This window comes from Poecilia reticulata, chromosome 8 (assembly GCF_904066995.2).
Source record: "Poecilia reticulata chromosome 8, P_reticulata-male-v2, whole genome shotgun sequence".
Classification (NCBI taxonomy): domain Eukaryota; kingdom Metazoa; phylum Chordata; class Actinopteri; order Cyprinodontiformes; family Poeciliidae; genus Poecilia; species Poecilia reticulata.
Window position 1 is genome coordinate 24,183,748 of NC_088837.1, and position 21,883 is coordinate 24,205,630.

The 21,883-nt window shown below is 39.1% G+C and overlaps 2 protein-coding genes across 3 annotated transcripts; one reads left to right on the forward strand and one right to left on the reverse strand.

Annotated features, from left to right (window-relative positions):
- The first annotated feature begins 3,858 nt into the window (after nt 1-3,858).
- On the forward strand, nt 3,859-5,126 carry LOC103469080 (apolipoprotein L3-like). Its single transcript, XM_008416571.2, has 2 exons — nt 3,859-4,014; nt 4,121-5,126. Exons 1-2 carry the CDS (start codon nt 3,926-3,928, stop codon nt 5,124-5,126), a joined length of 1,095 nt encoding a protein of 364 aa, XP_008414793.2. The 5' UTR covers nt 3,859-3,925.
- Nucleotides 5,127-16,397: 11,271 nt separating this feature from the next.
- LOC103469081 (uncharacterized) lies at nt 16,398-21,817 on the reverse strand. Of its 2 annotated transcripts, XM_081610292.1 has the most exons (3): nt 20,649-21,817; nt 18,270-18,986; nt 16,398-17,897 (listed from the first exon to the last, which is right to left on the reverse strand). In XM_081610292.1, exons 2-3 carry the CDS (start codon nt 18,960-18,962, stop codon nt 17,712-17,714), a joined length of 879 nt encoding a protein of 292 aa, XP_081466418.1. In that variant the 5' UTR covers nt 18,963-18,986; nt 20,649-21,817; the 3' UTR covers nt 16,398-17,711. The 2 variants fall into 2 exon arrangements, with proteins under 2 accessions (XP_081466418.1, XP_081466417.1); XM_081610291.1 differs by lacking the exon at nt 20,649-21,817 and having other exon boundaries at nt 18,270-19,937.
- Nucleotides 21,818-21,883: the final 66 nt, after the last annotated feature.

The window sequence follows — 21,883 nt, forward strand, 5'->3', positions numbered from 1 at the left end:
ACATGATGTGATACCTCATCCTCCAGTAGCCTGAGCTGATAGCAGCAAAGCTACAGGAACAGCTCAAGATAACTGTCGCTGTCCACTAGATTCATTTCCAACAAAGGCTGTGGGTGGAAATGGATGGTTTGATTTTGAAAGTACTTCCGACTTGATTGTTTGAAAAAATATATGTGCTTTAATTCTTGTAAGAATATCAACAAAATAATTACTAAAAGCCTTTAACAACTTAGTTGAAAACAAAAGTTAACTTAGTCTGATGTTTCAAGACTAACATGTTAGTAAAAAAAAAAAGACTAACATCTTTTTTTGTAAAAGTCATCTTTTACAAAAAAGTGACATTTTGTGAAAATTATTTTACAAAACCTTCCGTCATCACACCGGACATTTGCTAAACAATAAACCTTCATCAATCACCAGGTGTGTTATTGATTACTCAGATTAATGTGCGGGTCTAACACAGAGGAGCCCAAAGTCGGTCCTGGAGGCCCGGAATCCTTCACGTTTTAGTTCTCTCTCTGCTGGTAATAACCTTTTCAGCATGTCAATGTTCTTAGGCCTCTAATGAGCCATTATTTGATGCAGGTGCGTTAAACCAGGGAGAGAACTAAAACATGCAAGATGCCGGGCCTCCAGAACCGACTTTGGGCTCCACAGTTACCAAAGTAATCTAAACCATTTGAAAAAAAATAATTACAGATTTTGGTTATAAACTAACTTAAATATTTTCTAACTGCCCAAAGAAGAAAACTAAATTGGTAGAAATTACAATTCACAAAATTTACCATAAATGGCCACAACAAAAACCAAAGCCGCTCCAACTGTACGCTTCATCAAAAAGGAAGTCTAATCTGACTTACTTTCTGTAGGTCTGATGAGGATCCACACGTCAGATGAGGCGACACGTCAGATCACCTCATCTGACCGCAAGGAGAGGTATGAAGGTATGCAGCAAACTTGACCTTGTGGCCAAGACAAACTTGCCGTTTCCCAAATCTGGTTTCACAGAGAGACATTTATTCATACATCTGATGAGGTGATGCGGTTTTCTAACATTTATTTTGCCACACACTAAACTGTTTGAAGCTGCTTAGAAAGAAAATATCATATGCAATTAAAACAACATGACCTCACCCAGGGCCGGACGTACGAGGATGGGGGCCCTACCCTACCTATTGGCCAGAAAATTGCAATCGGTGCAGCGCTGCTTTCTTTTTAAAATAGTGATCTGTCTGTATAACAGTGGATTACTGTAATCAATTTAACAACCATTACTACAAACTAAATATATTTAGTAGTTATTAAAGTACTTGAACATCTTGCATATGTCTACGTATTTGATAGAACATCCTAAGGAAGAAAAACTTGACAATGTTCTCTATTCATCCCCTACTGTATTTATTTATCCTTCATTTCCATCTTTATCCGTCTCTCTCCCACTTTCATTTTTTATCATTGTTCTCTGTAATTATCAGGTTTATTTCCTTACAAAGCTCAGTCACGCTCTGCTCTCCCAGGTAAAAGTATACTTTAGTATACTAAATTTTAACATACTTTGGTATACTTTTAGTAGTATTTAAATAGTATTAAATTACAATTAATAGTATACTTTAGTATACAATACGTACTTTTGGGAACAACTTCAAGTATACTTAATGTACTTAAAGTATACTTTTTCCATCCATCCATCCATTTTCTTCCGCTTATCCGGGGTCGGGTCGCGGGGGCAGCAGCTTCAGAAGGGAGGCCCAGACTTCCCTCTCCCCAGCCACTTCTTCCAGCTCCTCCGGGGGAACCCCAAGGCGTTCCCAGGCCAGCCGAGAGACATAGTCCCTCCAGCGTGTCCTGGGTCTTCCCCGAGGCCTCCTCCCAGTGGGATGTGCCCGAAACACCTCACCAGGGAGGCGTCCAGGAAGCATCCTTACCAGATGCCCGAGCCACCTCAACTGGCTCCTCTCGACGTGGAGGAGCAGCGGCTCTACTCTGAGTCCCTCCTGGATGACCGAGTTTCTCACCCTATCTCTAAGGGAGAGCCCAGCCACCCTACGGAGGAAACTCATTTCGGCCGCTTGTACCCGTGATCTCGTTCTTTCGGTCATGACCCAAAGCTCATGACCATAGATGAGGGTGGGGACGTAGATTGACCGGCAAATCGAGAGCTTCGCTTTTTGGCTCAGTTCTCTCTTCACCACGACGGACCGGTACAGCGCCCGCTTCACAGTAGACGCTGCCCCAATCCGCCTGTCGATTTCCCGCTCCCTTCTTCCCTCATTCGTGAACAAGATCCCCAGATACTTAAACTCCTCCACTTGAGGCAGGACGACCCCCCTGACCCGGAGAAGGCACTCTACCCTTTTCCGGCTCAAGACCATGGCCTCAGATTTGGAGGCACTGAGCCTCATCCCGGCCGCTTCACACTCGGCTGCGAACCGCTCCAGTGAGAGCTGCAGATCACGTTCCGATGAAGCCAACAGGACCACATCATCCGCAAAAAGCAGAGATGCGATCCTAAGGCCACCAAAACGGATCCCCTCAACACCTCGGCTGCGCCTAGAAATTCTGTCCATAAAAGTAATGAACAGAATCGGTGACAAAGGGCAGCCTTGGCGGAGTCCAACTCTCACCGGAAACGAGCCCGACTTACTGCCGGCAATGCGGACCAGACTCTGACACCGGTCATACAGGGACCTGACAGCCCGTATCAAAGGGCCCGGTACCCCATACTCCCCACGGTCCATGTTTTCTCCATATTTGTTAAAGCTGTCACGATGTCATAGCAGTTTGTTATGAGACAGGTAATCTGTGAATAGATCAATCTCCATCTCCTCCCTGAATTACTATTACTGGTTAAAGTAATGCACCGTTCTAACTAAAACAACCAATCAGAACCAGTAGGAGGGTCTTAGCTGTCAATTAGCCCCATTCACTCACTGCTAAATGTGCCAATGGTGGAGAAACAACTTATCATTACAAGAAACCGTTTATCTGCTGCCATTGGTAGCTATGCTAACTAAACTGAGCATTCCCAGTTTGAATCTGTGCTATGCTAGCTGCAGCACGGCACAAAGCGAGGAGGAGGAAGGATGAGCAGCACCACATGAGATTGTGATTGACAGCACTAAAACTCTCCTGCCACTGACTGGTTGTTTCCAGCACTGGGAGAAAGCAGAGGAAGTAGATTTTTCACAGATTACCTCCCATACCATACTGTCACAACATAATGACAGTTTTAACAAATATGTGAAAAAAATATATTTATATAAAAGTTACATATTGCAGCTTTAATTTCACTTAGGAGAGGACAGGTCAGGAGGGACGTGGGTTATAACTGCTGCTGACTGACTCACCTATTGTTAAGTGGTAAAAGGAACAGGGAATAAGTTAAATATATGAATATGTTGGTAATTTTTTCCTTAATTCATTAAATGCTAGTGAAATGGAGGCAAACAGTAGTTTCTAGCTAAGCTAATTATGCTAAATGGTTGATAATCTCACACAGTCTACTCACCTCTCTTATAACCCAGAGGTCCTGGGCTATAAATTAACACTCTTGCCTTTTTCTCTCTCTCCCTCCCTCTATTTTATTTTTGAATACCTGATTTTATAACTTTTCTTAGCAGCACAGTAACTGCTTCAGTCGTTTGTGGCCGCAGCTTCTACTGACTGCAGCTGCATACGTCACTACGTCACTGTTAAGCGCTCCAAGCAGGAACGAACCATTTCAAGCAGATCCAGGTGGTTTAAGGAGAAAAACGGATGTGTGTTTTTTGATCTGGAAGGGGTAGCATCAGGGCCGTGCAGAGACCACTAAAGGGGCAGATGCTCAAAAAAAAAAAAAGGGCACATCAAAATATTGTCAAAACAAATAAGCATTCAGAGATGTTTCTGTGTTTTCCTCAGCCTCAACATCAACATTTCCCTGGAAATGACAGAGGACATTGCTGTTGAATGTAATTTATCTGATGCTGACCTGCAAAACATGACTGATCAGGTCAAACAACTTGATAAAATCAGGTGCCACCTCTTCCCTCATGAGCAGTAGACCTTAAACATTTACCAATGTTTACCATTTACCAACATTTACCAAGTGGAAACTAAAACTGACAACTTTCTTCCCCAGGATGGACGACGACTTTCGGATGATGTTCCTGTTCCAGAGGATCAACTACTCAGAATTTGTTAATAAGTACAAAGATGAGCTTCCTGAGATGCTGCAGTTTCTAGATCAGATTGAACAGTGTGCTGTTCAGTTAGACAGAATGAATAAGGGAGCAAAGATCTCCAGTGTAGCTGGGAGCTCAGTGGCAGCAGTGGGAGGAATACTGTCCATTGTTGGTTTGGCTTTAATTCCAGTTACAGCTGGTGTGTCTGTGGGGCTGACAATTGCTGGTGCGTCCCTTGGAGCAACCAGTGCAGTGAACAGCTTGGTAACCACTGTAGTGGAGTCTAGAGTTAATAAAAAACAAACAAAACAAGCGAACACAGCCTTTCAAAGATTCATGTTTGGTGTTCAGAGAATCCAGGATTGTCTGGAAGAGGCGGCTAAAATACCATATGCTGAAGTTACACAAAGCAGTGAAGATGTGCTTTACAGGGAAGTCAGGAACAGAATGGAATTATGTGCTGTTCAGAGTCTTTCCAGCAGCTCTGATGTTGCTTCTGCTTCCTGTCAAACTATTGAAGTGGTTGCAAATGCAGGCAAAACCACAGTACAGAAAGGAAAAGCAGTGGGTACTGTATCCAGGATGGCCTCAGATGTTCCTGATGTTGGTCAGGCAGCAGTTAAAGGTTCTCTTGCTCTCTCCAAGTCAGCCAGAGTTGGCTTTATTGCACTCAATGCTCTCTTCCTTGGCATGGATATCTACTTCATCACTAAAGACGGCATGGCCCTGGCTAAAGGGACAGAGACTACGGTCTCTAAGTTCCTCAGAGCCAGAGCTGATCTGTGGCGCTCAGAGATAGAGACCTGGGAGAAAATCTGTAACTCACTGTGTCGCAGCAAACTGACTGCAGAGAAAAACAGAGAGATGCTTGAGAAACAATTTTATCATGTTAGCTGGAAACAGTTCATCTTTTTAAGGGGGCGTGAATACTTCTATTTTACTACTCAATTTTACTTTTTATAGGTTAACTGTTATATTTTTGATTTATAGTAAAAAAAAAAAAAAAGAGAGAACATAATTTGTTAACAGGAAACAAGAAAATAAAAGCTTCTCCACCAAAATAAAATACAATTCATAAAACAAGAAAAACAAATATACCTAGATAATGTGGATGGATTTGGGGTGAAATATAAACATTTTTACACATTTGCAGCATTAATTCCTTGAAATCTCTGTTGCCTTGCGAAGGTCACACTAAACATTCAGAGGTTGGGGTTTAGATAAATACGGAAGAGGATTAGGGCCACTGGAAAAAAAAAATACAGTTCTGACTTTAATCTCTAAAAAGACTTTTAGACTTTAATCTAAAAGTCAGATTAAAGTCTGACTTTTATTTCTGATTAAAGTCAGAAATAAAACAGTTCTGACTTTAATCTGAGATTAAAGTCAGAACTGTTTTATTTTTTTTCCCAGTGGCCCTAATCCTCTGCCATAGATAAAGACTAAGAATTTCAAATTAATTCCTAAATTTGGTGGCCCATTTTTTAGTGTCAGAAGTACAGATGGCAACTCTGCCTTTCGTTAAACAACTTTGGCCTTGTTTATAAAATGTATTGACTTATGTATCAAACGAATCAGTCCAGTTGTAGCATCTTTTATGCGATATAAAAAGAATATCTTCATTTACTGAAAAAAAAACTTTAAAATCAGTAAATACATAAAAGAAATGAGATCCAGCTGCAATTGTATGGTTTTAAATTGTTTCAATAGCATAAAAATGCACCAGACATTTCTCTACTTGGTTTAAAAGTTATATGAAACAAATGAACAAAAATCACATGAAGGAAAATAAAGTTTACAGTAAAGCACACAACTTTGCAAATATTTTTTATCATCTCTATAAACACAGCCAAAGATATTCAACAAGCATATAAAACAAATATACAGTAAAATGGATATAATAAAAGAATCACAAAAATACTAAACATGTTAAATTGAAAGCTGATCAAATTATTCTAGAAGCACATTTGAGAATACAGACCCATTCAATAAATTAGAATATTAATTGAAAAGTCCATTTATTTTAGAAACTTCATCACTTACTGAAATATATAGATTAATTACACAGAGATTTGGGTTTGAAAGCTTTTTTCTGTCATGTTGATTTTCCACTTTACAGGTAATAAAAACATGACACTTAAGATAACCATATCACATAAGATCATTAAAAAATATTAGTACAGATATGAAATGTGTGTTTAATTCCTGGTTGAAGGTTGTCCTTCTCAAATATGCTGCTAACCTGATTACCAAGCCTCATCTTAACACATGTGCTAATTTACTGAATGTGACTCTACATATTTTACAGCAAATTAACAAATGAAATTTTTAACAGAATAGTTTTAAAATGACAAGTTACAGTTATAAGGGACACAAAAAAAAAAAAATTATTTTGTAACATTGTTTATCATTGTGTATGATTATTGCATAACTATTGTATATTTATACATTTCTTTAACAATAAGATCTTCTTTTTGTATGTTTTGGTGGAAAAGCGCCATCTAGTGGAAGAAACATCTTATAAAAAGTGCAGGAGATCAGAAAGAAAATGTATATGAAGTAGTTAACTTAGTTTTGTACAGTTTTTTTGATTGTGTTATGTAGAAATGTGTGCGGTATTGAATAATTGTTTGATATCTGTCCAAAGACAGAAGAAAAGTCTATTGTTCATCAAACCTTGCAAACCTCGTGAATTATTGTAAGTATTTCTTCAACTGATCAAGGAGAGATGCACAAGAGCTTATTGAGGACCAGAAAAACATGAACGAAAAAGCAAACTAACAAAAGTTAACAAGAAACTAAATTGTGTGAACATTAAAGTGGCTTTAACTTCAATGTATAAATCAGCCATTGCAAAATTCTTAATAGACTAAGGAAAATAAGGGCTGCACAGTGGCGCAGTTGGTAGAGCTGTTGCCTTGCAGCAAGAAGGTTCTAGGTTCGATTCCTGGCCCCGGTCTTTCTGCATGGAGTTTGCATGTTCTCCCTGTGCGTGGTGGGTTTTCTCCGGGTACTCCGGTTTCCTCCCACAGTCCAAAAACATGACTGTTAGGTTAATTGGCCTCTCCAAATTGCCCCTAGGTGTGAGTGTGTGTGTGCATGGTTGTGTGTCTCTGTGTTGCCCTGCGACAGACTGGTGACCTGTCCAGGGTGACCCCGCCTCTCGCTCAAAACATTGGCTGGAGAGGCACCAGCACCCCTCCCGACCCCACTGAGGGAAAAAGGGTGCAAGAAAATGGATGGTTGGAGGAAAATAAATACAGGAAGTCACACATTGATCCTAATGTAGAACTGACATCAAACTGATTGCTTTATGTATTTTTTAATTTGTTAGTGAAAGAGTCAGCAGCATCAGTAAAACACTGATTCGATCTCTCTCTAGATTATTTTTAGGCGTAAGAATATGGGTGCATGAATGTTTGTCCTGTGTTTCTTGGTGGTGCCCTGTAATAGCTTGGTGAGCTGCCCAGGGTGTACCCCACCTCATACCCAGTGACTGGTGGATATAGGTAGCTGTCCCCCGGCCAACCTTGCAGCGGTGCTTGTGTGAGATAATAGGTGGCTGGATAGATCGGCCTTTTTTTCTCCCGATAAAATGTTTCTTCGAGGATATTTCTGTTTTCTTCTTGGGTGCATTGGCTTTCCAACAAAGAGTTATAGATCTTATCCCATGAGCCTATCTGGGAACGGAGCAATGCAATTCTGGCTCTCAGGAACTTTGAGACTTTAGTCTTGCTGCCTTTGGCTAGATCCATGCTGTCTTTGGCAACAGAAGAGATATCCATACCAACAAAGATAAGCTCAGCTAAAAAACTACCACATCCCTTGGAAAAACCAACATCCTGTTTAACTGCACCCTGTGGTGATGCTTTACTTTTCCTAAAAGAAGAAGCAACTCTTATGAGGGAACTGACACCGGTTGCAACTCCAGCTGCATTCACAAAACCAGTGCCAACTCCCTTAACAACAGCCATCTTCTTTGGCTTCAGATTGACTGTTGGATGTGGTATCCCATCAAGATAATACTCGATCTTTTGGAAATCTTCCAAGAAACTTTTGAAAGCTTTATTTGCCTTTTTCTGATGAGTATGATTAACCCCAACCTTTGTTAAATTGGTTACTAAAGTGTTGGCACTACTTGCTACTGCCATCATCTTTCCAATGAATGTCAGTAAGAAAGATGTTCCAAGTGTAATTGGCGCCAGCGCCATGCCACCAATGGCGAAGCCATGCCCAGCTACTGCGACTGTGCCTCCTACCACATTGGAGATGGTTTTTCCTTCTTTCATCTTGTCTAACTGAGCTGCACACTGCTCCAGCTCATTAAGAAAGTATTGCATTCTACGCCATGTATCAGGAAACATATCAATGAACCCTGCTGAAGAGACTTTCTGGAACAGGAACTCCATCCGAAAGTGCTCATCCATTCTGTGGAAAACATTTTTTGTTCTTAATTCCATATAAAATATTAAAATAAAATCAGAGTAAAAATTCTATACAAGGTAATTTGTAATGAAAATTCATTAAAAAAAATTCACAACAACCACTATTATTTAAAACTTGTAACCACTTTTAAAACAGGACAAACATTTTTGACAAAAGGTTAATTTCAGGAAAAATACACAGACACATGGGAGGAGTCCAATCTGCTGGGTTTTCTTACCTTGAATAATTTATTGAGCTTTCTGTACTGTAGGATGTCTGACTGAATTGAAATGGTTTTACGTACGCTCAATCAAGATATATTATGCTGATCATTTGGACATAAATTATTTTATTCACAATGTCCATTGTCTTGCAATTTCCATTTAGAACCAAATCAAAAATATTGTTCAAAACCAAGAAGAGAAGAAAGGTGGGCACAAAATGAGCAATAAAAGGGTTGATCATCCTGTTCATCAGGATGATCAACTGTTACCACACCACAGTTTTACCACACTACATTTACTGTAAATGTGGTGTGGTACTGTAGAACCTCACCACAAGTACTGATGAGGTTCTATAATTATTTATATCCTACCTTTTACAGTGATTGCAGATCAATGCTGATCTGCATTGATCAGACCCCAAGCAATCACTTAGGGTCTTGAAAATGGATTCATTTTCAAGATGGCTGATGGAATTCTTCAAAGACAGACCTCATATTTTGCCATAGACTTATCTATTTGCATTTAGTTTAACATGCCTGTGTACAAGGGATAGTTTAAACTTCTTTACAGGCAAATGGAGTCAAAACCTTTTATTCATAAATCTGCTGGATTATGGCTATGCTACTTCAAGGAAGCAATCTGAAAGTTGTCTGGGAAAAGTTGAACTTGTGCTGATCCTGCTTTTGGTCGGTGATTTTAAAGTGAATCCTGGGTTTTACCTGAACTTTAAGTACCTGGATGGGCCACAGCTAACATGACTAGCACTGATGCACAGATTTAAAAAAAAAGTTAAGAGAAAATCAAAAAGGGAAGTTGGGGCATCAAGGATAAAAGAGACAGGGGCTCAAGCTGCCTAGAGCCCCTCATGTACTTATTTATAATTAATTTTATTTTATTGTGATGTAACTTTGTAAAGTGAAAATGTATTTTTGTCATTTGAACTCCTTTGTTTGCTGTAAGTGGAAAATTCTGTAGTGAAATATCACCAGGTTAAATACTTAAAAAGCTGCTGATTTCATTTAAACGAATCACAACACAAAATAATATAATTGTATTGCAACAAAATATGCAAAGCTTACCTGATCTTGTGAAGTTGCTCAATGTGATTTATCATTTGTCGGATATACAAATAATCAGCATCCAGCACAATGTTGTCATCGGTCACTTGAAAGCACATCTCAAAGTTAAAGCTGTAGAAAACAGTTTGATACATTTTTGATTTTTAGTTGTTTTATTTAAAATAACAGCAGTTTACCTGTATTTAACATAATTCTACCTGTATCCATGATCCACACATATCTTGTTGGTGATGTCTATGTAAGTTCGCAGGCAGCTTGCAAGAATCTCCACATTCTGAATTTTAGGGAGGAAGAAGGTGTCTGGATCTCTTTTGAACGTCAGGAGGAGAGGACAGATTTGCTGTGCAGCGATGATCATGTCTTGAACATGATCAAAGTAGTAGTTCCTGTAGTAGCCAGGAAGTCGTAAAATCTGGTTCTCAGTGAACACATGGAGTGAAGTGACCGCCAGCTTCTCTATTGCATCCAAGAAACTGTCGAGTTCCTCCAGACCTCTCAGTGTGCCTTGTAGCACTTCAGTCAGTTCATGTTCTCGTTTTTCAAGTCTGCTGTCTTTATGGAACTGGAATTTGCTCTTCATGTATTTAGAAAATTTTTGGTGTTTTCCCTCTGACATGGTGAAACCGGGATCAATTTTGAGAGTCTTTTCTTTGATGATCATCATTTGCGTATACTCTTCCTCTCTCCAATACTTCCATTCAGAGAACCTGCCATAAAAATATTTCACTGTTGCCATGCAAGCCTCAGTATCTGTGATGTACTCACTCAAGTCCCTCTTAAGTTTCTCCCTGCAGGACAGAAAAATTTCATTATTTATACAAAAACAAATACGAAAACTAAGGTAAGCAGCTCTAACAAGATGTATGTTGATCAGCATTTCTATTGGAACTCTTGAATGATCAATACATTTTCTATTAGTAATTGTTTATTGGTGACTTCCACTGGACCACATTATAAGCCACCAGACGACAACCATGATGCCACTGAGAGGAGAAACAATGCAAATCACTAATTGGAATGATATTCTTTATGGGTAATTTTAGTTATTTTTTAGATTTTATTTGTAGTATTCACAAATCAGAAATGGGATCGAAATATTCTGCAATTAGGGGGGGATTTTATATGCACATTGAAGTTTTGTTATTTTGTCCTGTTTGTTGTTTATTTCAGAATAAAAATAAAATGTTCAAACCCACAAAACCTAAAATAATCCTTTTGAATTCCAGGTAGCAAAACACAAAGGAGGTTGAATACTTTTGCAAGGCACTATTTAATAAAATAACTTTAATGAAACGTTGCAATAATTTATTTAATAACCATTTATTTTATGGTACATTTAATTAATAATTTAATAATGTATTTAACTGTTTCCTTCTTAATCCTCTCAATTGTCAGAAATGTAAAACTTTTCATGCTGGTTTTGATTAAGGAGACATGAGCTGGTAAATTCCTGTCTGGTCATTTACTGGAAGGCAGGTGGTAAACGTCAAGCAGACCGATTCCCGAGAGGGAAGTTACATAACCTTACATACATAATCTTTTTTATAACTTAAACTGACTTCAAGATAAATATAGTGATATGGGACAGAAACATGTTTTCTATCTAGATCTATTGATCTATAGATCAGTAGTTTTATGGCAGAAAAATAATAAGTAACAAAACCAGCTCTAAATCAATCCACATGAGCCAAATTGAAAGTGTCTTGGAGAACATAACACTAATTTCTTTACAGTTCTACTTACTTGAGTAATTTTTTTTGTAATGTTAGCAGTAATATTTTGCTTTTTCTTGAGTAATATTACTGTGAAGTATCACTACCCTTATTTTAGTAAAACTTCTGGATACTCTGTCTGCTGTGAGTAACTTCACTGAATGAAGAACAAAGATCTGTTAACCAAAAATGCACCAGTTACATTCAGACTGTTAGGGAGAATTCTTGTTTGGGCACAAGCTGAGCTGATCTGAAGTTAGTTTTTATCTGCAGAGACATTTGAAGGTCAAAAACATCCAGTAAACACAGCGCATGGTCACTGGACAAATTTTAACAAAAATAAAATATCATTTTTCTAAATCAACATGTTAGCCAGAAGGAGAGTTCTTTCAGCTGCTCTGGTGCAGAGGGCAGAGGTCGCGACAGACTGTTTTGTTATCCGTCATCTTGACCGACAGCATTAAAAAAAATCGGTCATGGTTTTCCCGTCAAATTATAATCATATTGGCTATTTAGCCGCATTTTTATGCGGTTTAGTTAATATTCACTTAGCTGAACCGTGAATCCAGATCCCATCACACATAAAGCAGATAGACGCATCTATTTTTTCTCCGTAGTGACAAAAACTGTTGTGGATCCAATAATTTATGATAAATGAAATTAAACGACTCCATTTAAATTACAACACTGCAACTGATGTGGTCTGAACGGACAGCCTCACAAATTCTTCCTGGTCGCATCTGCAGAAAAATCTGAGCTGGTTCATCAGTCAGTTGGATCTGTCGGATTCAAACCGATCAACTGAACTCTGCTAGTTTTTCCACCTTGTGCGCGTTTTACAGGGGAGTGAAACCCATCTGTTTCGCTTCTCCGAAAACAGATGTTACGCAGGCTGTCGCGCTCCTGAGCGCCATGGCGAGAATGCACTCTCCTTCTGGGAGCGGGAGGGTCACGTCTTCTGTTCCATTTGTTAAAACCGCAGGCAGAGTTAAGTTTAATCCTTCGCAGTGGCAGAGCCGCGTCCGCATTGGCTGTACAGCGGACTGCTTACGGTCTAATGAACTTCTGCATCTTTCCTCAAGATAAACCACCGGCTAATCTGTTTAGACAATAAATGGAGAAACACAACATCTCTTTGGTTTTATCTGTTCTGTAATGGAGACTAGAATTAAAGGCTCCATTTCAACCAAAGGTTTAAAATGTGCTTCTGAACCAGACGCTCCAAAGCATTCGGCCCATAACTCTTCAACACGCTGTCAGCTCCGGTCAGAAAGACCCATTTAGTTCAGAGTCCATGAGATGATATTCAGGAAGGATTTTTTATTCATTTTAGTTGATTCTGCGATTGAATCTTTGCATAAAATCTATAATATCTGCGCATGTGCACCAGTCAAGGCTGCGAATTAATAAACAAACAAAAACGGTGAAATACGGAAAATATTCCGTTAACGCGACCTATGCTCGGGCTCTGTAGATTTTAAAGACGCAAAATAAATAAATAAAGTAAAAATAAAAATTCAGGCATTCACACAAATTTAATTCAATGATTTCAGCTGGACAGAATTAATTACATTTCACTTTTTTGGTGTTAATTCTGTTAACACAATTAATCTCTGTAATTTTCTATGAATGTAGATATGTATTTTGCTTACCTTTGTCTAGACATGTTTGGTTTTTCACCGCATACAGTCTTTCTGCGTCCTACTGATTGAGGAGCTTCTTAAACAGCCCACAGCCAGTCAGTGGCCAATCCCTGACCGGAATGCTAACAGGTTGTGTTTTATTGGTGCTTCCAGTAGAGCATTAATGATATCATATTAATTTCCCAGAAATAATATTCTGAACATAAAGATCAGAGATCTGCCTAATAAAAGGGAGTAAACCTGTGCAGATACTTTTTTTTTTTTTTACTTTGAGCAAAGGCTCAAAGTTCAAAAAGCTCACACTGAACAAGATCTTGAAGGAACAACAACATAGCAACAACCCATATTAATCAAGAATCTAATATTTAAGTGAATCCTACTATATCACTGCCATCATGTGGGAACAATGCAAAGCAAATATAGTTTATGTTTCCCCAACAGATATAAAGTTGCTGTTTCTGTTGCTGACAGTCCTGGAGGCTGAGCTGATCTGAGACTGTAGCTGTTAAAAAGACCACAGGAGAGAAGGTCAAAGGTTATGAGGCTATGAAATAAGCAAATTTGCTGCTATTATACTAATTAAGCCCTACTAATATCTGACTGTTTAACCTCTATAATAATTTGGCTGCGGACTGATTTAAAGATCAAAAAAGCTCAAAGGGGTTAATGCTACATACCTTTTTGAGATCTGGAATTATAAGACTGAGATATGAAGTCAAATAAAAGTCAGTAACTGGTGCTAGGGCCAATCCAGACATTCAGGGGCCCCTATGGAAGAATTGGAACACAGCATTCATTTATTGAAAATTATGTTATTAAATTTTATGCATTCAGTAGAGAATAAAAAAAATTGTGCATTTAGGATTTAATTAGGAAGTTTACCTTGTAAAACTTTAAAGAATCGACATGATAGTTTGGTTGTGTGTTATCACAGCTACAATATGGTGTGATCTTTGTCTTTGAGCTGGGTTTCTTCACAAATACATCACAGCAAATAATAACCAATAATCAGTGATTGAGTTTAAACTCAGCCAATAAACCCGGGCCCCATATCACAGACTTCACTAAATCTATATTTAGACATAGTTTACTGTGATACTGAGGTTCTTAGTAGGAGGGTGCCGGGGGGCTAAATCATGAATCTGCCCAGGGCCCCATGTTATCTTGGACCGGCCCTGCTTGAAGAGCTAAAGCCGCTGCCTCTCTGCTGGAATCTACCTGGAATCCCAAAGTAGTGTCAGACCTCCGATGCTTTTGGGACATTTTTCATTCATTTAATTGTGGCATGTTTGGCTTTATGCTGTGGTTCAAATCATTGATTCAGTATTTTTGCTGATATTTATGTGATATTTGGAGTTCACAAAATGCTTTCATATTTTGTGAACTCCAAATGCTGTGGGCCAAATCTTCCTTTAACAATTGTGGTTCTGCAATAACTTCAAAACCAACTCAGTGTTGGCACGCCAGTAACTGAGAGAATCCGGTTAAAGGATTTTCAAAATAAAAGATCCTCCAGACTCAGATAATACATAAAACGGAAATATTTAATTATTTCTTGTGTGGCCGGGTGCCAATTGGTCCACGGACCGGTACCGGTCCTCAGCCCGGGGGTAGAGAATCCAGAAATTTTACTCAAGAGTAAAAAATACAGTGTAGAGAAAATACTCCTAAAAGCAAATTTTTTCAAAAAGTTTACTGAAATAAATGTAATTGAGTTAATGTAACTAGTTACTACCAAGTTCTGCAGACGTTTTCTCATGAACAGTGGTGGTTTCTGATGGGCGACATGGGCAGCCGTCCCAGCTTCTCTTTTGGGGCAGCATGAATTCTCTCACAGGGGCCTTCCTAGCCTAGCCATTCAGAGCAAACACTCGCTTCGTTTGTAACATGGATGGCTCCCCAGTCCATCGTTTGGACCGGACTGTATCTGACGGTGGAGAAGAGATGCTGCATGCAGCGCTCGCGTTCAGAGAGGCACGTGTTGGGGCATTCCACAGGTGTGTAGAAAGTGCAAGGTCCAGTGTGTAATGATACGTTTTTCCATGAAGCAATATATCACATGCATTGTCAAGGTGCTGGGAACAAGTATGTAAACACTCACATAAGCAGGACAATGTTTCATGAATTATTTAACACTTTATCAGGACACACAAAGGGTTCACACATTCACATGTTTATGATGGCAATCTACTTTCTTACAGTAAAGAGCAGTAAGGAAATCATATTCCTTTCCCAGAACAAGTGATACTGGGGCTTTGAGGTGCGTCATGGTGACTTTAGTACTGTTTCTGATATAAAGAAACAGAATGTCTCGTATATAAAGACATTTTTTATATCTATCAGTGGGACAAACTCAGGTTGCTTATAGCGAATCGGGCAAGTAGTCCAGCACTGGGGCAGAAAGATAAAATTAAGAAGTTTTCTCTGCAGCTGAACCATTTCTGTGTTTGGGGTTGAGCTGAAGGAACTGAGAATCCTGAGGGCAGCCAGACTAGTTTATGTGGCTAAATTATTGTCCATCCATCCATCCATCCATCCATTTTCTTGACACCCTTGTCCCTCAGTGGGGTCGGGAGGGTTGCTGGTGCCCATCTCCAGCTGACGTTCCCGGCGAGAGGCGGGGTCACCCTGGAAAGGTCGCCAGTCTGTCGCAGGCTAAATTATTATAGTTAGCTAAATATTATTGTTGAGTGGCACAAGCAGGCCTCCTGACACACAGATAGAAAAACTAACAAACAAACAAAAATGTATATATATAGACTCAAGCTGTCCCCCCACCCTGCACGTGCCTGCTGTGCTCCACTACACGGATCCTTTACGTCTTTTATAACTCATCATTGTAATTTTGCTTCACGTCTTCAATTGTGTAAAACATGTATGAATTGAATGCCTGTTGATTTTTCTCTTATATTCTCCTTTTGTGAGTTAATCGGAAAAACCCCATCCGTGTAATTTTTCATTTTCTATAAATTCTCAACTGAGACGATATTTTGTGATCTCTTTTCATAGAAATAATCTCTACAGGAGATCCTGATTGAGAGTGAAGGAGAGAATCTGATATAAATTTTAAGTTTGAGCAATATGGCTTATCATAATCACACAGCTTTACATAATTTTACTTCAATGTATTTTTTATTTTCAGTGAGTGACATATGAAATATATTCAACATTAAATCAATAGACGTAACAATGTAAAGGAATTTGTTGGGAATACAGATTTATTAATTATTTCTTTCATTAGTTTTTGTTTTACTCAAAAACATTAAGGGTTTGTGCATCAAATAGAAAGGAAATTAAATTTTCTAAGGTACACAGAGCTTTTTCTGTAAAAAAAATCTGTCATGGAAATCCTCATAATCATCAAGCAGAACAAACATAAACTGAAGTAATGGATCAGTTTGTTCAAACTGTCTGAACTGATCCAGCCATTAAAAAATTGGAGCTTCGTCACCAAAAACAGCCTTGAACATATTAAACACTGGACCGTTTCTATTTTGGATCGTTTCTCTTGGAACGGTCATGCCGGTGTTGTCCACAGTGTAGGCGTACTGCCACCTCAGATACTCCTCCTGCATTACGGCGTTTCTGGGTGATTTTCCCAGGCAGGCGGCCAGGTGGACGGTGGCTTCATGATTTGTAAATAACAGCACCAGAGACATGGCCAACATGACGACCGAGAAGGGCACCTTGCCGATCCAGGGAGCGAGGTACGGGATGAGATACCGATTGGCTGTTGGTGCACCATAACAGTCTTGTAGTGCAATGAAATCTGCGAACGCAGGGTCTCCTTCTTTTGCTACTGGACTAACCATGATGTTAGGGACTTGTTGACATCCAGCGTCCTTCATAGAGTTCCAGCTGGAGGGCAGATGTAACGGTTCATGGACATCATGAGAAGTCTCAGGAGATCAATAGCACAGGTCTGGATTGGTGCATCCAAACCGCCGGTGGTGAGGCTGGATGCTTCCTGTAGCGATGCTGTAGGCCGCTTCAGGATACAGGAGGCAGTTCCAGGGAGAATACAGCAGGACGTCTGTGATGGACGGCAGAGGCAGCAGACATCTGGCAGGAATCATCGAGTCCACAATCGATCCATGAGCCAAGAAAACCAGTTCGATCTTCCTCCACTTCCAATCCTCCTCTTTCTTCTTCTCCGCCTCCTCCTTCAGCTTTTGGTTTATGAAGTTTCCAAGGTTTACCAGATGGAAGAAGACATCAGTCTCTGCGTTGTCTCTCAACCACTGTTTAACCTCTGGGTAAGGAGTGTTATTAATTGCGTAGTCAATCAGCTCTTTCTTCTCATCTCTGGTCCTGTTTTTCTTCTCTATGACGTATTTGATTCTGGAGAGTTTTCTGAGAGGTTCCCTGCTGGGAAAAAGTAGGAGAGCAACATTTTAAGATTTATTTCTCAACAACATTCTGACTGCTTTTGAGGAAAACTTGAACCATTAATGTTTGTGTGATTTCACAGCCGACCAACATACTCAATGGTGTTGAACTGATCCCTCAGCTTCCTGTTGACCTCCAGGCTCTCTTTAGCGCTGCTCCTCAGAGATCGACTGACCTCTGTCACATGGTTTTTCTCGATCTGATCCCTCCAGCTGTCGATTGCTTCTGGAAGGAAGTATGCCATCGCCCCCGCCCCTGCAAGCTGTGGATCATCAGGAGATCAGTACAGGATTGGACAGATGGCATTAGGTCTAGTCAAAGTAAGAGATTAAATTTTCACTCGGAATCAAAAGCACTGTTATTAATTATTAAACAAAGACGAAGCTAAATAGCAAACTGTGATAATCTGAGTCCAGGGATCCAACATGTTCATCCAGGAGTGAATGACTTGATGCAACCTGCTGGGATTATTTAACTAGAAAACCTTTAAACTGGTTTGAATAAACTGGAATTAATTGGAATTGATGGATGATTACATTGAAATTACTTCTTTTGTAAAGTCCATTGAGATGATGTGTTGTGAATTGATGCTACATCTATCCACCGATTTTAATATGTAGATGAAAAGTCTTACCAAGACGCCTCCAGAAAGAGCAACAGGTCCAAAAGCTGCCAGAAGCCCAAAGCTCTTTGAACCAAGTTTTAGGTTGAAGATCAACAGAACGGCACCGACACTCATCAGGATGCATGAGGAACCGAGCAGTGGTCCACTCATGTTTCCCCCATCACCATGACTGAACTCTATCTGGCTTGTAAGCAGATGGCCCATGTTGGACATGTCCAGTCCTCTGTGTCTCCCCAGAGCCATCAGAACATCAGCCAGGACCTGGATATCCAGCTCCTCTGGATCCATCATGGAGTTCTGCCTCTTCTTCTCATTCTTCAGTTTCTCAAACAACTCCTGAATAATAGTCACTATTTCGTTGCTTCTGTTTAAAATATCTCGAGCCTCTCTCAGTATTTTCTTAGAATATTTCTCTTCGGTTTGACTGGCGCGGACACAGGCACCAGCACCGATACCAGTATACGCAGCGCCCAGTGCTAAGAGAGGAGTAGCCAATCCACCGGTGAGCACAGAGGCAGTTCCAGCTCCAATCAGGAGGGCTGATCCCATCACTCCGACTGAGGCACCAAAACATTTAACAGCACTGGTTTCTTTTCTTTCAGACTCCAGCCTCCCTGCCAGTTTCTTCAGCTTGTCTGCATAATCCTCCCCCTGCTGGATCCAGGAGAAAATCTCCTTCACAAACTGGTCAGCTGTAGCCATCACTAAGAGAGAGATGTCAGGAATCTGGAAGATAAAACCATTCAGATATGTCATTTCCTGGGTGAAGAAGAGGAATAACTTCAGAAAACATGAACCAGAGGAAATCTGAGTCAAATCAGAGAATCAAGATTCTTGTTCCTTTATTTTAAAGAAGAACACCAACACTTAACCTCTCTGATTCACACCAGGTTAAATTATCCAAACAGACTCAGATAACATCAAATGTTTCTGGATAATTCTAAAACAGAGAAAGATGTAAAATCTGAGTCAGTCCAGAACCTTTATGTGGTAACAGTACCTCTGTTGGACCACTAGAGGGAGCTCACACGCCACCAACGGACTGTGCAGCACAATAACAGAACAATCTCATCAAACATCTCAGTCAGTTGTTTCAGCGTCTCAACGTTTGATTATCTCCTGATTCCTGATGAAGTTACTGCGCCGATTTCTCCCCCTGCTGGTCAGAGGAGGACTCTGCAACCTCAACAAATAATCAGAGAAAACCGAAAGCATTCAAGTTTCTCTGCTCCCACAGCGGCTCAGATTCATAATAATCTGCTCAGAAAACCTTTTTGCAGCTTCTGCAATCTGATTATTCTGAAACAATTAATCCGATTAGTTATTATGAATCAGTTATTGAAATAATTGTCAACAAATTGAGTAGCCGACTAATCATTATCTTTACTCAAAAAAGATCCATTCCTGAAATAATAGAGCAGTAATTAAACCAAAAAATATAAACATTTTGCAATTAAGATAACAAAAACCAACAAGTCTGTAATTATGTTCTACCAAAACATAATTTTAGCTCCACCTGGTTCAAATTTTGTAAATCTCTCATTAATCACCTTTTGATATAAAATTATTACTCAGTTTAAAAAAACAAAACAATCAACAGATCAAAAAGGGCTGAGTTTTTGACATGTTGATGTTAGACATATTTATTTATGCATCCTTTGCTACAAATGATTAAGCATAAACAAAAAAATTGTTACTGTTTTGCAAGCAATAAAACATTTATTTTTTAATTTAAAAAATATATCTACCGGTATGTATTTTTAATGTACCTCAAATATTGTATAGAATAGACAAAAACATCTGCAGAATGTGCCAATTATCAAATTAAAATATTAATTGGTAAGTAAAATAATTGTTAGCTGCAGAAATTTGTATAAAAGTGATCTGTAAATCTTTGTAGATTCAAACATAAATAGTGTTTTTCACATTTAAAGTCAGATTTTGAGGGTTGATTGTCTTCATTTCTGTGGTTTTAACTCGGTATCATGAATGAGACGTGAGTTTCTCTCCTGAAGTTGGTTGAACCACTGCTGGGTCTGATGAAGGCACCAAAGTCTCCTTACAAATGAAAGTTATCAAATGTTATTTACTACAAATTAAGATAAATATGTCCAGTAAATGATAATTTTCTTGTTAAAGGTGTAAAGAGTTGTTTTGTCTGTGAAAATGTTGCTCTAAAATATGAAAAACTGTTCATCTGCATCAACCACCTGTTCACCTTAAAATGGCCCCTGCGCCACACTTTCTGTCTACAACTGTAAGCTATAGACAGATTAACTGAACTGCTGCTGTAACGCTGAAAACATTCAACCCTGAACACAGATATGAAAACCCTGAGCAATAAATCAGACATTAATGCTGAATAAGTTCAGATTGGTTCAAACTCACAGAGCAGCGTCTCTGTTGGTCGACTGAGAGCCAAAACAATCTGACGGAAACGGTTTGTTATAGAAACAGGAACAGGAAGAGCAGGAGGAGGCAGAGGTGGGATTTCTGTGTTTCTGTTGGTTTAAAGTGAAACTGAAAGTAAAATTCATTCTTTGTCGCTTAACGGAAAAGTTCATATCAGATCAACATGGCTGCATCATTTTAATTAGAAAATGTCTCAGTTTGAATGTTTTTAATTTGAAGAGCTGAAGATGGTAAACAGAGACCAGAGTCTGAGAATCTGACTCAAGATTCACTGAAAGACTTTAGGTTTAAATAATTATAAATCTCATATTAAGCATCTTTTGCTGTTAATTGATTAATCCAAAATAATCAATAATCAGTCCTGTTCTATATCAAGTCATTTTGAAAGGGTTTATCTTTTCACATGTTGATCTTAATGACTTTTAGCTGCAGATGCTTCATTTGCTACAAATCACATGTTCACTAAAGAAATGATGTTACTGCATTTTGAGCAATAAAAATTAAATTTTCTTGTTTTTAAAAATTATTATAAGAAGGCTTGAGTGGTTAAATGAAAAATCTTTAGAATGTATATATTTTTTATCCGGTTAATCGTCAGAATAAATGATTAGAATAGATTATTAAACAATTAGTTTCAGCTCCAATTCATGGTGGAAAGTTTGAATCTCAGTTTAATTATTGAGACTCTAAACCTGAGAATCCTGTCGTCTGGTTCTGATCCACTCAGCTGCCCTTCAAACACCTGGATTATTCCTGCAGCAGATTATCTCCAGATGCTGGAATAATCCAGGTCTTTGATAGGAAATAAAGATTTGATCAAAAACCCAGAATAAACATGAACAAATATCAGAATCTCTTTAACAAACTGGACCTGAAGAATCACTAGATGTACTGAAGTCTGGATGTTTTATAGTCATATTTAACGTCACTGGGGAACGTCCTCACGTCTCGGAGGATGTTCTCATTATGTTACATTTATTTTGAGATTAAAGTGGAAATAAAAGCAGAAACAAGTTTAATGTCTTTAGAGTTTCTTGCTGCTGATTGACAGTTTGAGAAAATCAGTGATTGATGCAGGTTGATCATCCTGATCAATCAGACCAACTGCAGTCTGAGCAGAACGGCTCACCTTTGACCCCTGGAAACTGTTCTTCAGTTTATGCCCATCAACCTTTAATTCTCTAGAACCATGCGCTGCAGCTATTTTACCA

Coding starts and splice junctions, on each gene's coding strand:
- LOC103469081 (XM_081610291.1), bottom strand. CDS start 19,016: ATGACATATCTGAATGGTTTTATCTTCCAGATTCCTGACATCTCTCTC. Junction 17,898..18,269: donor CTCTTTCTGGAGGCGTCTTG/GTAAGACTTTTC, acceptor GATGATCCACAG/CTTGCAGGGGCGGGGGCGAT.
- LOC103469080 (XM_008416571.2), top strand. CDS start 3,926: ATGACAGAGGACATTGCTGTTGAATGTAATTTATCTGATGCTGACCTG. Junction 4,015..4,120: donor AAACAACTTGATAAAATCAG/GTGCCACCTCTT, acceptor TTTCTTCCCCAG/GATGGACGACGACTTTCGGA.